At 40.7% G+C, this 16,422-nt stretch overlaps 2 protein-coding genes across 2 annotated transcripts; both read right to left on the minus strand.

Moving 5' to 3' along the window:
- Positions 1 to 80: 80 nt before the first annotated feature.
- Positions 81 to 3,180, minus strand: LOC121780569 (replication factor C subunit 3-like). Its single transcript, XM_042178164.1, has 9 exons — positions 2,778 to 3,180; positions 2,073 to 2,289; positions 1,690 to 1,769; positions 1,447 to 1,606; positions 1,226 to 1,307; positions 862 to 991; positions 719 to 782; positions 579 to 647; positions 81 to 329 (listed from the first exon to the last, which is right to left on the minus strand). The coding sequence occupies exons 1-9, from the start codon at positions 2,968 to 2,970 to the stop codon at positions 230 to 232; spliced, it is 1,095 nt and encodes a 364-aa protein (XP_042034098.1). The 5' UTR covers positions 2,971 to 3,180; the 3' UTR covers positions 81 to 229.
- A 3,314-nt stretch (positions 3,181 to 6,494) lies between these two features.
- LOC121782454 (aspartic proteinase Asp1-like) lies at positions 6,495 to 9,457 on the minus strand. The gene is made up of 9 exons (XM_042180305.1): positions 9,107 to 9,457; positions 8,548 to 8,665; positions 8,241 to 8,467; positions 7,736 to 7,963; positions 7,515 to 7,653; positions 7,251 to 7,445; positions 7,104 to 7,176; positions 6,936 to 7,023; positions 6,495 to 6,836 (listed from the first exon to the last, which is right to left on the minus strand). Exons 1-9 carry the CDS (start codon positions 9,268 to 9,270, stop codon positions 6,740 to 6,742), a joined length of 1,329 nt encoding a protein of 442 aa, XP_042036239.1. The 5' UTR covers positions 9,271 to 9,457; the 3' UTR covers positions 6,495 to 6,739.
- Positions 9,458 to 16,422: the final 6,965 nt, after the last annotated feature.

Raw genomic sequence — 16,422 nt, forward strand, 5'->3', positions numbered from 1 at the left:
CGAGTGACCTGTTGACCGTGACGACAAAAACTCACAGGCCCGGGTGCTGGTTCATCACAAACTTACCAAAATTTCAAGGGTGAAGAAAAAGTCACACGTTGTAACAAAGTAAGGTGTTCACAGTTAAAAAGGGGTGGGAAAATAGAGTTTGCTACAATGGAGAGTTGTTACTGTACGGTAGCACATAAAATGAGTAGCACACTAGCAGAAACTCGTCAACACGTGATCGTTATGTTCCAGCAGCAACTAGCGAACCTCTGGCTCGTGTAAAAGCAGCAATTAGTGACCCCAGCTGCAGCTTGTCATTGCATGCCATGCTCAACCTATATCTGCAAAGCACAACTAACACTTGATATGAAAGTAACAGAACTAATAAAACTCACACCAGCCACAAATTTGTGTTCAATGTAGAGGCCCATGACAAAAGTATATGTAAGATATACACATTGAAATCCAGTTGCCTTTCCTAAATAGATGACTATTGAAGCAACTGAGGTTTATTTAAAGTATAATGTCAATTCACGGCCAAGCTCTAAGTTCAACAAACTGATGTAAACCATAAAGGAAAAGATACATACTCGATATCAGCCATATCGTTAATAAGTTGAATGCGGACAGCTGGTGGCATCTTGATCTTAAAAACAAACCTAAGATCAAGAAGTAAGATATGAGGAATAGGAGATTTATGCAGTGAATAAACATATATCTGAGCACATACATGGTAACTTCTCTGACGATATCAACCAGAGCCAACCCTTTTCTGGTCTTCATCTCAGATATTCCTGGAGGTTTAAAACAGCAGAATAAGCACACCCGCGTAAGAAAATTATGATTATATAGTGATACTTGGCGTGAGATTACTTTGGCTGCTAGTTGTGAATGGCTCATTCAGGAGCCAATGGGATATCTGCTCGATGTCTTTGGGCAAAGGGTTCCCAGTACACAAGTAGACAGCTTCTTCTGTGATCTGCTGACAGGCCATATGTGTTGACTGCACATAAACAGCAAGTACAAAACAATTTTATCAATTATCATTGAGCATAATGAATTCCAAGCAAAAGCAATAAGTGGAGGACATATGGGCATCATCGTGCAGACGGGAAGATGCTCACATAGTCCTCATATAGACCATCTATAAACTCTATATTTCCATCATGATATTGGCTTGATGATGGAGATATGCTGAGGAGATATAAAAACTAACAAGGTTATGCGAAAATGATACCTGTAAAATATTCAAGGCTTTCCTCATATCACCGTTGCTAAGCTGTACAAGAGCTTTCATACCATTTTCTGGAACATCAAGCCTGAATTAATAGATGAAGTGTGAAATAAGTTGATATTAGTCTCAAAGATTCCACATCAACTACATAATACTAGCATATAGTTAAGAAGTAAGAGAGGCAAACCATCAAAAGACCAAAGCTAAGTAATAGAAAAACTTACCCTTCAGATTCAATTACGTGTCTGAGCCTATCCCTGACATGAACAGCATCAAGAGGAGCAAAGCGGAACCGTGTACATCTTGATTGCAGTGCTGGAATAATTTTATTGACATTGTTGCAGATCAAAGCAAATCTATTGCTTTTGGTGTATTTCTCAATCACTGAAAAGTAAATGATGCAGAAATTTTTGTAATTTTAAAATATAACGGAATAAAAATATCAAGGAAAGTAAAACAAATCTTGCCTCTACGAAGAGCAAATTGTGCATCCTTAGTCATGGCATCTGCCTCATCCAGTAGAACCAATTTTACGGCAGACTTTCCCCTGTACAAAACAAGATAGTCAGATAGGTGATAGGTCTGATTGAAGTGAACTCTGAAATCCAAAATAACTAATGTAATAATATCACAGTGATAGACACAAGGATTAAGTTTAGAACTAAGTCACAGCAAACTTCCCAGATCCTAGAAAAAAGTACGACATTTAGTATCAGAAGTTCCCTAGTTGTTTTCAAAAGGCAGATGTAAGTTCATCATATATTATTCTTTTTCATATCCCAACATAACCTTCAGCCAAGTGAGTATGTAAAGTTTTGCAAAAATAGCAAATGTGTGTGCCAGAAAATACCCAAAAGAGATGCTCTGTGTGCTTGCAAAGTCTTGAATCTGCTGCCTAACAACATCAATACCACGATCATCGGATGCATTCAACTCCAGAACCATGTTTTGCAACTTGTTTCCATAAAGTTTCCGAGCCATTGCCAAAACGGTAGAAGTCTTCCCTGTCCCTGGCGGTCCATAAAGCAGCAAATGGGGCAATCTGTTCCCAGATGCTAATCTATCAACTTTGCACAGAAAAAAATAGTTAAATAACCAATACATAAAACAAAATTAAGCTCACAATTTCGATGCAAACCATTAACATCATAGAATTAAGCAACAAAAATTACCAATGGAGATTATAATGGTAATGTTGAAAACCCCTTAATGCAAACATGAATCACTGAAACAACACGTAGGATGCACAGATGAACTGGAAAAATATCCCTTAACCCTAATTCATAAGCATAAGGTGCAGAAGATTCAAATTTTGTAAAAAATATCAGCATTGCTTGATAAAATTCCAACACTATGCATACATAGCTAGAAAATGTAAATGTTTCCTTGCGCTTGAATCATCCAGAAACCGTAATTCATTGAAGATCAAATCCTTCAACAGGTAATTATCAAAATACGCAATAAAATTGAACGGTCTAACAAGGGCAGGGTTTTTCCAAATCAAGCCTACCGACTGTTCGACGAAATGCTTAAGAAGAAAATAGGCGTAACTTACTGGTCTCAACAATGTCACGGTGGGCGGCGACGTCATCGAGAGACTGGGGGCGATATTTCTCGACCCAGGGCGTGGCTCTGGTGTCCGGTGGAGCAGCTGAAACGACGACGTTTTTGCCCTTGAGGTTGGGCTTGGCGGAATTGAAATTGCCGTTGTCGTCGTCGATATCCATGACATCTATCACTTTCGCCATTTTTTCTAAGCTCGAAAACGACGCCGCTTCGACGCAGCTGTTTTTCGCCTCTGAAATTTTCTCTCTTAATTTCTCACTGCAGTGTAGTTTTAGTGTGAAGAAGGGGCGGGGGACTGACTCCGGTGGACTCTGGTGCGGTTTCTACAGTGAGGCTGTCAAGCTTCTTAGATTCTACAGTAATCGCGTTTTAGTTAGCAAGGATTTGAAACTATATTTAAAAACGAGTTTATTTCGATTTCTATTTAACTAGAATTGTATGAAAGATGAGTGAGGAGAACCGTAGAGGCGCACTGAGGAGATTGGCGCCAATAATAGTCGCACGATGCGTCCACCTCTTTTTTAATTAATTAATTAATTAATGAACTAAATTACATATTATAGAATACAATCGTATATTTTGTAGTATTAATATACCACTAAATTAGATTCAAATTCTTAATTCCATTGCGCAAACTCAGACTTCTGAATTCATGGAGCATTCAACCAGCCGGAGACAGATAGATGTATCTCCTCCGACGTCAACAGCAGCCCAACTCCCAAATATAATATTTTTCGATGACCAAGATGGAGCTATTCGCCCATGGCATGCCACCAAATCCCTAGCGCTGTGACACCGCCACCGCCACCGCCGCCGCCGCCGCATTCATCTTATAACTTCATCTTATAATGAAATAACTTCATCCGAGAAATGAAAACATTTTGATTAAAATGAACCACATTTGAACAGTCCAAAACAAATAACTTCATCTTATGATATAATTTCTTCATCTTATAATCACATTGTTTCATCTTATAATGAATAACTTCATCCGAAAAATGAAAATAACTTATAATAATGTATTATGACTAAATAGCCCCTGTGATGAAGTAAATTGCTCTTAGGATGAATGACGAAAATTATTTGTACAATATCTCATCTCATCCATCAAAATTTAGATCAAATGACCATATTTTAGTCTCTAGTTCTACACTAAGGGTAATTTGCATATAATGGTACCCTATTTGAAGATATCCAAACAATTTAAAGTTGACAACAAAACACAAAATCAATCGATGAAACGTATCCTATATTCTTAATGCTTTGGAGAAAGAAATTTCATTAGGAGAGAAATTGCAACTTTGTTCATGCTAAATACTCACTTCGTCTGTATCAAAATAATTGAGACTCCCTCCGTTCCATGTTAATAGAGACATTTTTTTCGGCACGGAATTTAAGAATAGTGTGTTAAATAGATAGTGAAAAAAGTAAGATAGAATAAAGTAAGAGAGATGAAGAGAGAATAAAGTAAAAGGGATAGTTACTTTTTGCCAAAAATAGAAATGCCTCAATTAACTTGGAACTTCCCAAAATAGAAAAATGACTCTATTAACATGGAACGGATGAAGTATTTCTTTACTGACCGTTCACAGATAATTATGGCGTTTCTTTTGTTGAAACTTAATTTTCGTCACTTTAACCTTTAAACACCACTTCAATAAGTCTAGTACCCAAAAGAAAAGTCTCAACAAATTTCATTAGGGCATCCACAGTTGTGCGGATGTCCCGACGGACATCCCAAAAACACCTCCTGCCACGTCATAAGGACTTCCCACTGCACTGCCACGTCATAAGGACTTCCCACTGCACAGTGGCGGACATCCCTTAGGACATCCGGACGGACTTCCCACATTAATAAAAATTCACAAATTCACCAAATTAAATAATTTACGGAATTAAACAATTTACGGAATTAAAATTTACGGAACGATTATGGAATAAAAATTTCATTAAATAAAAAAAAGAAAGGTACATTTAAAAAAAAAACTAAAAAAAGTACATTTCAACAAATAAAAATTTCATCCACGACGACCCCTTCACTGCCATACTTCTTCAATTATATCGTTCTGGAGTCGAATATGAGCTTGTTTTTGGCGCATGTCGGCAAATGCACGGACTCGCTTGACCTCGTCATGGGGTATACACATACGTACATTGTCGGTGGCAACACCGTGGCGTGGACCCACAACATCAACATCATCATTGGCCCAATCCGTCAGTGCTGTACCTTCATCTTCGACAATCATGTTATGCATGATAATACATGCGTACATGATATCGGCGATGCTCTCAGCATATCACAACCGTGATGGACCCTTCACTGCCGCCCATCGACTCTGGAGCACACCAAATGCCCGCTCCACATCCTTGCGCGCTGCCTCCTGACGACCCGCAAAATATACCTTCTTTTCTTCTGTTGGGCATATGATCGTCTTCACAAAGACGGGCCACATAGGGTATATCCCATCAGCCAAATAATAGTCTATGTTGTGCTGGTTGTCGTTGGCGACGAAATTGACGGCCGGACCGACGCCCATGCACTGGTCGTTGAAAAGAGGTCGACTGGAGGACGTTGATGTCGTTGTTTGACCCGGCTACTCCAAAATAAGCATGCCAAATCCATAGCCGGTAGTCAGCTACCGCTTCAAGGATCATTGTGGGATTCTTGCCCTTGAAACCCGTAGTGTACACCCCTTTCCAGGCAGCGAGGCAGTTCTTCCACTCCCAATGTATACAATCTATGCTGCCTAGCATTCCCGGAAACCCGTGCTGAGTCCCGTGCATATCCAGCAGGGCCTGACAATCTTCGGGGGTAGGCTTCCGAAGATACCTATCCCCGAATATTTCCCTAACGCCCTGACAAAAATACTTAAGGCAATCGCGGGCAGTCGTCTCACCAATGTGGAGGTACTCATCGAACATGTCAGTCGTGCCTCCGTATGCCAGCTGCCTGATTGCGGCAGTGCACTTCTGAGTCGGAGTGTGGCCGGGTTTACCAGCCGCATCCTCCCGCACCCTGAAATACCCGTATCGACGCTCTAAAGCGCCCACGATACGCAGAAAGAGCGGACGATGCATCCTAAAACGTCTTCGGAACACGTTCTCCCCAAATCGTGGCTCCGGAGCGAAGTAATCCTTGTACAACCGACGGTGTGCAGCGAGGTGGTCTCAGGGTACTATAGATCGACGATGGATGGGTGGAGGTACCGCCGGCGCCAAGGCCGCCTGTATCTCCCTCTCCGCTGCCTCCCGCACACGTGCATGAATTCGCCTCATAATGTCATCATATCCCCCACCACTACCACCCGCACCGCTACCGCCCGCACCACTACCACTACCACTACCACTACCAGCCATTCTGGATATATAAAAGAAACGTAGAGAGAGATACTCGTTAATACAAGTGGTGCGAATGAAATGAAATTCAGCGAGCCGTATTTATAGAATTTTTGAAAAAAAAAATAAAATAATCGGGATGTCCGTGGGGTCAACGCAATGGCGGACGTCCGCAAAGACGTCGTGACGGACGTCCAGGGAACGCCGCGGAACTCCGGTGTCCGCAGCGGACGTCCGTATCCGCGTCACCTTTGCACAATGGCGGACGTACGGGCGCCATTGCGGATGCTCTTAGCCTGCTTATAAAAATGACATCATCAATACGCACTCGACGATACAACACCTGGACGAAACACGTTTAGTTAGTCCGTTTATGAAAATGACATCATCAATATACACAAACCGGTACAAAAGACAAAACACCATTGAGCTATACAAGATGGTAGCATCTTCCTCTAAAACCCCAAATAATTATGTTATTCATCCATGTTGTATGCCCCATCTACTACAGATTATAAACATTCAAACATTTCTATATTTCCTAAACACTAACAACATCATAGAGTCACTGCCCCAAATCTGGCTACAAACCACCTCTGCATAAAATTTCTGCGCCTAACGCGTCCAGAATCTGAGCCTCACCGGGCAGATATCTCTCAAGGCACCAAAAACGGGAGCAGCATAACGCTGATCAAGATCTCCACGATCCACGCTGTTTATAAATAAATAAACAAAGAAGTTGTAGTGAGACTGCCCCCAGCCTAGTAAAGGCGAAAGCAAACGAAAAAGAGTGTTAAGTGGTCAGGACGACTTTGGAAGCTTGTTACAGTTCGCTGGCGCCCATCCCACTTGCTTCCTCTCGTTGTCGTAGATCACCAGTTTGTCTTGCAGGAAAATATCTGCATGTTTATCACATATCAGATTGCAAGAAATACGGGGTTATTAGCTCATTGGGCTGGGATGTGTCGAGAATTCCTACCTCCGATCACGTTCAGATTTTCTAACCCGACCTCTCCACCGTTGAGAATGCCTAAGCAGACATTGCCTTGTTCCTGAATCAAGAAAGTGTGAGTCTTTAGCTTCCAAGATCAACTTTGTTGAAAGATAGGTGAGTCGAGCTACTCACTGTAACAACAAGGTAAGATTCCGGGGCGAGATGAAGCTGCACATTTTTGGCATTCGTGAAGCTCAGAGCCAAAGGCTTGAAGTGGTTAGCAGCATCAACAACCGACTTGAAGGGCTTAGCGCCTTTCCAACAGATGGGAAGGCTTTTATCCTCAACTGCATCTTTCAGCTGCTTTCCGTTTAAGTTGCCTTTTATCTGGGAAGATTTAAGTTTGTTAGACAACATATACAGAGCTTAAAACAAACCATCCAAACCAAAACACACCAAGGAAACGAGAGCGTTGTATGCTGGAGAGCTGAAGTACGTGTAAGTGCTTCCACTATCGAAAACTATGGGAAGGCCCTTAATATTAGTGGCTTGACCACCAATCTGGAGGTTGGCTGGTCCTAAGGCGTAGTATTTCCTGAATAACGATAGGAGGATAGTAAGCAATAGGAATCGGGAATATCATATTAGCTTGCATCTTTACAGATTATGAAACTTACGATTGGCTCAATAGTGGTGTCCAAACAATCCCCAAATTAGGGAGAAAATCATCTCCAAAGAAGAGAAACCCTCCACCTTGTCGGCTTAGACAGTGACCTACGACGTTTTGTATCAAACCCATGTTCCGTAGCTGAGCTAGGATGCTCGATTTTCCCAGGCCTAGTCCGAGGACTCCATCCGTGTAAGGTAGATGGGCCGTGTCTTGAACTTCTTGGTTGTATCCACATCTAGACACATTCAAGAACATATAAGTAGCTGAATTGGAGGCATAAGCTATCTAACATGATAAACAGAAAAAACTAGTCCAAAACTATCTAAAACAACCCATCGACTTACACCCAAAAATAATGAGTTTGTTAGTAAAAATAGAAATTGGTTCGATTAGGATAAAAAAAAGTGGAAGTACAAGTATTATAGATAGTATGAGATATTTTTCGGGTGAGTTTAGCCTAAAAAAAATACAGCCTTGATTGAAGCTAAAAAAAAGCAAAAGATAGTCCTCACCCAAATGCCAGCTTTGGAGCAACAATGGTGCCATTGGTAAACCTAAGCGGAAACGAGTCCTTAACCATCACGCCCAAAGATGAACCATGGTCGGCATAATCCACCTCGTAATCACACTGCTCCTCCGGTGATTGGCACTTATGGTTCCCCGGGCCGTGGAGCGAGATACACACAGGGTCGATGCACGTGATGAGGTTTCTTTTGGGTTTGTAAAGACTGTGAGGAGCCTGAGAAATGTCTAGCAAAGTATAAGCATGTCTTCTCAAAACAATTCAACTCTAAACTAACGTCGAGCAAGAAGGGTTACCGGGGTGCATTTCGTGCAAGGTGCATCGCACTGAAGCCATGTGAGATCGCTGCCAGTATCGATATCAAGAAAGTACTGCTTCGGAGGCTGCCCCACATTCATTGTTACATGGTAGTACCTATGATGTAAACAATAAATTGAAATTTAGAACTAGATGGAACTCATGTTTCATCCACTGATGCAGATCAACATCAAAGTTTGATCATTTCCATCAAGAAATGTACTGATTAATAGTGATAATGAATTAATGATCTCAATCAAAACATCCAAATACAGATTCCTGAAATAAATACTTCTACAAACTTATTTACCAAATCAAAACACACTGATTCCATAAATCAGACCTAATTCCTTTAGCTCACAAACATGAAAAATCAGCAAAATGGTCTCACAGTTTAAACATAAAAAAACAAAATTAAACAAAAAAGGCCCTTAATTTTCAGAACATCATAACTATATATTCAAGAACAAAACATCAAACAGGTGGGGAGCACATTCCCCCAAAATCACAACAGGAGAATTTTTCATTATTCCAAACAAATTGAAGAAAACGAAGTACCCTTTTGGATAAACATTTCCGGAGAGGGAGAAAATCAGAGAGGAGCGGAAGCCTCTGCCGGATTTCAATACGGTTTTGGTGAAAGTTTGAGGCTGGAATGATGCAGTTGCAATCCATGTGAGAAGGCACAACACCAATGCTTTGAGGTACAACTCTCTATGCATGCTGAAATTGATGGGTATTCAATTCAAGTAAAAGGGATTTAGGATTCTGAAGAGGAGAAAAAGGGATAATTTTTGTTAGAACGAAAAAGACTTGATTTTTACGCTCAGTCAGTGGGATTTTGGGAGAGAATTTAAAGAAATGAAATCACTTGGAAGTTAGTATGTGAGGTTTGTATCTGTATTAAATTAAAGCGATTGGTATATTAGAAAAATGAAATGTTTGCATCATGATTTTGAGTGATCTTGGAAAATGTCCATTTGTACGCGGTAACCAAGACATATTACGCGCTTGGACTATAGTAACGACTATTCTTAATTTCATTTTCTAGTGTTTTTTTTATTAAATTAATGCGATGATGTAATTTTTGGACAAATTTCAACCAAGTTTGATGGGGAAATTCTTTTTCTACTTCTTCTTCCATTGGAACCACATTGGTAAAAAAAATTTATCACCTAATAAAAATTCCATAAATAAAAATAATTTATTTTTATATTTTTTTTACTTTATTCTCTTTTTACTTAATACACAACTAATAATATTAATACTACTAATGAAGTTTTAACTTTAACCAAGGAAGGCAAACATTTCCTGGGATGAATAGAGCATAAGAAAAGAAATAATACTCGATTAATGGATTATTACTTTTGTCTATTCCCATTAATTTTTGTTTGGAGAAGATCTCGGAGGATCACGAGGAATATGCTCTCAATCTCGGAAGATCTCGGAGATAGGCAAGATTATAACCTGCCAAACATAGAAGATGCCGATCAATGTAAATTAATAGTTTTCCTTGTATAACTTATCCTAGTACTATATAATAGTACCTAATGTATGATATTTGATGAATGAAAAAGATTATCCCTTCTCTACCAATCTCGACCTATTTCATCATGGCATCAGAGCAGGCTATATGTCGGCTGAGATAAATCTCATCATAGCCGAATGAAAAAACTACCCGTTGTGGTCGAGACTTATGAAAGTCAAGATAGGCGGCCGAGGCGCCTACTCACACATCCGGAAAGAACCCCCAGAACCAGGGAGCAGAGGGTACGATGACTGGGAAGAGGATGATTTGGTGGTATTCTCGTGGATCGTCGACAACATTGAGATGAAATTATCACCGATTTCGCTCACCATCAAACATCCAAGGCACTGTGGGATAGCCTTGCCGTGACGTTCGAGAACAAGGCGGACAAATATCTCATCTACGACCTGGAGGAGAAAATCATCACAATCAAACAGGGAAACATCGACTTGGAGACGTATTACCGGAGGATCCATGGGCTATGGATCAATGTTGATCGCTGCCAGAAGCAGCCAATCACATGTTGCGACAAGGGAGTAGACCAATACAGAACTCATTCGAATGAGAAACGGCTATTCAAGTTCCTGGTCGGGCTGAACCCGGAGTATGACTCGATCAAGAGGGACATCCTCAAGGAGGATCCCTACCCATCAGTAGAGTCGGGTTATGGGTGGGTGAAGACGGAGGTGGCTCGGCGTCACATCATGCCACCGGCATCGTCGTTTCCCACCCCTGAAACCGTCGGTGTGAATACCAGGAATACATCATCTGGGGATGGCATCGGGAGTGGATTGGCTGCACAGAGCCAACGTCCAACATATCGGAGTGGAGGACCGTCGCGCCCCGCCGTAGCTACCGGCCGACCGGGAAACCGACCAGATAAATCAGGGCTTTGGTGCACTCACTACCAGAAATCCAAACACACGTACGAGACGTGTTTCAAACGGCTAGGGTACCCCGAATGGTGGGAGGTGAGACAGCGACTAAGGGCGGTGAAAATAGCCGTCAGAATCTCCGAAGAAGAGCAACCCCAAAATCAGAACAGAGGTCGTGGGGGAACAGCCGGCCATGGACCGGCGGTGAATCCAGAGGCCTCAATCGGCGACGGCAACATCAGGGGAGCCGACAACTTCGCCGAACGAGGGGGACGGTGCCGACGGGAAAAGGAGGTATTGGGTTTGGTTTTAAACCAAACCCTAGTAATTTCCGTAAATCAGATAATCCCCCCCCCCCCCCCAAACTCTCGGAAATTAGAAATTCGACCCCATTTTTTAAATGGCAGACCCCCAGATTGCTTGAAATTATGTTTTGACCCTATCTTGCTGAAAATTCAAACATTAGCCCCAATATATGTGAATATGTGACAAATAACCCTTTTGTTCCCTTAGAAAAATTGCCCACTGCATTCCATGTAAATAAAGGAACGAATATGACGAAGGGGTGGATTTTTGACTGTGGGGCCACCGACACTATGACCCCAAACAGAAATGATTTTATTAGCATGAGTAAGATCACTAAGACCTATATTAAGACCGCCAATGGGGAATTGATTACAGTTGAAGGATCGGGCACTATAGAAATTTCTCCCACACTCCGTCTCCAAAACTGCTTATATGTTCTGACCTTATCTCAGCGTTTGATGTCAATTAGTCATGTGACGAAGGAATTGAATTGTACTCTTCTGATGCATCCTACTTTCTGCATTTTACAGGATATTCGGACGAAGAGGATACTTGGGCGTGACACTGAGCACTGTGGACTCTACTACGTGGACGAGATAGCTCAACATGGTAGTGCGATGCTGGCTCACGGATCCATGAGATAAGAAATTTGGCTGTGGCACCGAAGACTAGGACATCATTCCCCTGGTTACTTTATACTACTTTTTCACACCTTTCTATTCCTACTGATTTCTTTTGTGAGACTTGTTTTTTGGCAAAAAGCCACCGACAATCGTTTAAACTCTCGAACACTCGTATGCAATCTATGTTTTCACTGGTTCACTCTGATGTGTGGGGTCCCGCACCTTTTGCCGGGGGAATGATTTTCGATACTTTGTTATATTTGTTGATGATTTCACATGAATGACTTGGATCTATTTAATGAAGCATAAGTCTGCGGTTATGGATAAGTTTGTTTTATTTTTTAAAATGGTTCAAACCCAATTTCATACCTCAATCAAAACTCTTCGATCTGACAACGGGAGGGAATTCATAAATAGCCCCATGACTCATTTTTTCCAAAACCAGGGAATGGTTCATCAAACTTCTTGTGCTTATACACCAGAACAATAGGGTAGCCGAACGGAAAAATAGGACAATCCTAGAAATTGCCCGAGCCCTAATGATTGAATCTAAAGTCCCACAACATTTCTTGCCCGAAGCCATAGCCACCTCGGTCTACCTTATGAATCGCTTACCCACAAAAATCATAAACAAAAAACCCCTCTTGATATCCTATCCTCTTTATCCAAAATTCCTCAATACCTGAACCTTCAACCCAAAGTTTTTGGATGCACTGTCAACATTCATATCGCCAAACACGAAAGAACCAAGCTATCCCCATGTGCTACCAAATGTGTCTTTGTGGGATACGGGATGAACCAAAAGGGCTACCGCTGCTTTGATCCTCATACCAGAAAAATTACCACCACCATGAACTGTAACTTCCTAGAATAGAGTTCTTCTATCACACCCACCTTAGTAGTCAGGGGGAGAGTGATCCCGGTAATTCCGTGGACTATCTAAGTTGGGTTGTGCCACTTCCAAACTCTTCGATTGAGGATCCACCAGAACCAGTGGTCACTACCGCCGAGCATGTCTCGCCCTCGGCAAGTGAGTCATCTCATCTGCCCCTTGATCCTCCTTCACCGATATCCAAGGTAATTACTGAACCGAATCTCCATACGGTTTCTACTGATCCGATAAGTGCAGAACCATCAGAGGAAGACAATACAGTTGACAGTGACACTGGGAGGTATGTTCTTCCCCCCAGAAGCACAAGAGGAGTTCCACCAAAGAGATATTCACCTGAGAAGATTGGGAAGAAAAGTCGATACGGAGTGGCGAATTTCGTGCAAGGAAATCTAGCAAAAATGGCAAGAGCGTTTGAAGCTGCCCTGTACGAAGAAGAAGAGATTCCGCAGTCGGCCGAGGAAACAATTAAGCGTAAGCACTGGAGGGAAGCTATGCTTACTGAAATGAAGGCGCTAATGAGAAACAATACTTGGATCAAAGACAAGCTACCAGAAGGAGGAAGAACTGTTGGGTGTCGATGGGTGTTCACAATCAAAAGGAGGCCAGATGGCACAATAGAGAGGTATAAAGCCAGACTTGTGGCAAAGGGATACACCCAGACGTATAGCGTTGACTACGCTGAGACGTTTTCACCCGTGGCAAAAATTAACACTGTTAGGGTACTTTTCTCGATTGCTGCCAACAAGGATTGGCCACTTCATCAGTTTGATATGACGAATGCCTTCCTGCATGGTGAGCTGCCAAAACCAGTGTTTATGGACCCCCCCCACCAAGGTTCACCGATGAGTTTCAAGGAGGAAAAGTATGTAAGCTGCAGAAGACGTTATATGGGCTAAAACAGTCCTCGAGAGCTTGGTTTGGAAGGTTCACAGAGTTGATGAAAAACTATGGATATAAGCATAGTAACTCTGACCGCGCACTGTTTATCAAGAAGAGGGAAAATAAAATTACATGCTTAATCATATATGTGGATGACATGATTTTCACCAGGGATGACACAGACGAGATGGCCGAACTAAGGAAAAATCTGTTTAGCAAGTTCGAGATGAAAGATTTGGGACCGTTAAAGTATTTTTTGGGAATAGAAGTTTTGAGGTCGAGGAAGGGAATTTTTAATAATCAAAAGAAATATGTGCTGGATTTGCTAGCCGAAGTTGGGATGATAGATTGCAGACCAGCCGACACTCCAATGATCCAAAATCATGGACTGCAGATGAAGGAAGGAGCAAAGCAGACAGACAAAGGGAAGTACCAACGATTGGTCGGGAGGTTGATTTATCTATCGCATACAAGACCAGACATTGCTTATGTTGTGGGGGTGGTAAGTCAGTTTATGCACGCACCCCAATAAGCACTGGGAGGCAGTCCTATGGATTGTTCGTTACTTGAAGGGACTGTCGAACACGGGCTTCTATTTGAGAAGCATGGACACCTACAGATACATGGATTTACTGATGCTGATTGGGCCGGAAACACAAATGATAGGAAGTCCACCGCGGGATATTTTACCTTTGTAGGAGGAAACCTTGTGACATTGAAAAGCAAGAAACAAAAGGTAGTGGCATTGTCTAGTGAAGAAGCTGAGTTTCGTGGTATTAAGAGTGGACTGACTGAACTACTGTGGCTACGGAAGCTCATAGGGAGTTAGAGATGTTTTCATCTCAAACATGCAAGTTGTTCTGCGATAATAAGGTGGCCATAAGTATTTCGGAGAACCCGGTTCAACATGATCGTACTAAACATGTGGAAGTTGATAGGCACTTCATAAAGGACAATATTGAAGCAAAAATAGTCGAGATGCCTTATGTCAAATTCGAGGACCAGTTGGCAGACATATTGACTAAGACAGTGAATTCGAAATCATTTCGAGAAGTATTGTGCAAGTTGAGTATCGGAAATCCCGTTACTTAACTTGAGGGGGAGTGTTGGAGAAGATCTTGGAGGATCACGAGGAATATGCTCTCAATCCCGGAAGATCACGGAGATAGGCAAGATTATACCCTGCCAAACATAGAAGATGTCAATCAATGTAAATTAATAGTTTTCCTTGTATAGCTTATCCTAGCACTATATAATAGTACCTAATGTATGATGATATTTGATGAATGAAAAAGATTATCCCTTCTCTACCGATCTCGGCCTATTTCATCAATTTTAGTGGATTTTAATACAAAAGTGATAAAATGAGACGAATATCAAAAGAAAAAGAAAAAAGTGTTACAATATTATTAGTAAAGAATCGCATGTCTAATTTCTAAAATAGAAAAATAAGACTATTAGTCGCACACAAATTTATTGGGATTATTATATTTGGATTGCGAATAGCTTAGTATTCTCTTAATCACATTATAGTTAAGGCATTCCTTTCGGATATATATTAAAAAATGGAGTAATTTTTTAGTAGATTAAGTTAAAAGAGAGTAAAGTATGAGAATTAATAAAGCATGAGAGATTAAATGTAATGTCACCAAACAAATGAAAAATCTAGACCAGTGAAATCGTCCATTCATCGTCGCTATACAAAACATGGTAAAAATACATATTTCAAGTCATTCTTTTATCATACTAACTCTAAGATAGATGAGTTATCTATCCTATTAAACTGAAACTGGTTCGAAATTTAGATTCATCTAATATTTGAGAACATGACAAAAGTATAGGTGTATCATTCGGTGCCTTATGAATCTATGCTGAATTCAATACGAATAACTGCAAAATTGTAGAATAATCCAAAATTTGTTGGGCCATTTTGGGAGAAGGCATACCTTAAATTTCGGGCACGAGTTATAATTAAAAAATGGCACATGTGATGACATACTAAAACAATACTACTATAACATGACTTCTTGTAAGCTTATAATATTTGGTTTGCTTTTAATATTTGGGGCAAGAAAACAAGGTGCATGAATGAAAATATTTGTAGTATGAATAAAATATTTTCCCTTTCAAATGATTCGCAGCTTAGGATTTCGGATATTTATGTGCGCAGCCAATTTTAGGCAGTTTGTTACCTGGCTACGTTGTAATGATGCAAGTTGTGATACGCGACAAAATATCAGAAAATTTAATTTTTGTTGAAATTTGGTCTATATCACAACACTTGAAAAAAAATTACTATAATAGTTTAATTTATTCACTATTGTTTCACTATAATTTTTTTTGGAAATTACATTTGATATAACTAACATAAAACCATTAAGTGGATATCAATGCTAGTGAGTTAAACGATACTGTCTAGGAGTACTTATAATAAATGACGTTTGAATAACATCAATAACATGTTACACACAGTGGAAAAATTCTATTTTTGGTAATGCATGTTAATGGAATTCCATTTTAATGAAGGGTTTTAGTTGTATTCCGACTGATAAACTCGTAGTTTAGCAAGTATTTTGGATGTTTAACGTGAATTTTTCAGTGTTTTGTAGCATATTACTTGAGTTTGCATCCATTATCCACTATTTAGGTGTTTTGATGAGTTTGTCGAGTGTTTGTAGTTAAAACATGTGAAAATGCGTTGAAAAGGAGTTCGGAGCTGGAGTACAGAGACTTCGCCCGACCGGGCGTTCGTGCTTGAGAGAAACGTCCGG

Source organism: Salvia splendens, chromosome 20 (genome assembly GCF_004379255.2).
Source record: "Salvia splendens isolate huo1 chromosome 20, SspV2, whole genome shotgun sequence".
Classification (NCBI taxonomy): domain Eukaryota; kingdom Viridiplantae; phylum Streptophyta; class Magnoliopsida; order Lamiales; family Lamiaceae; genus Salvia; species Salvia splendens.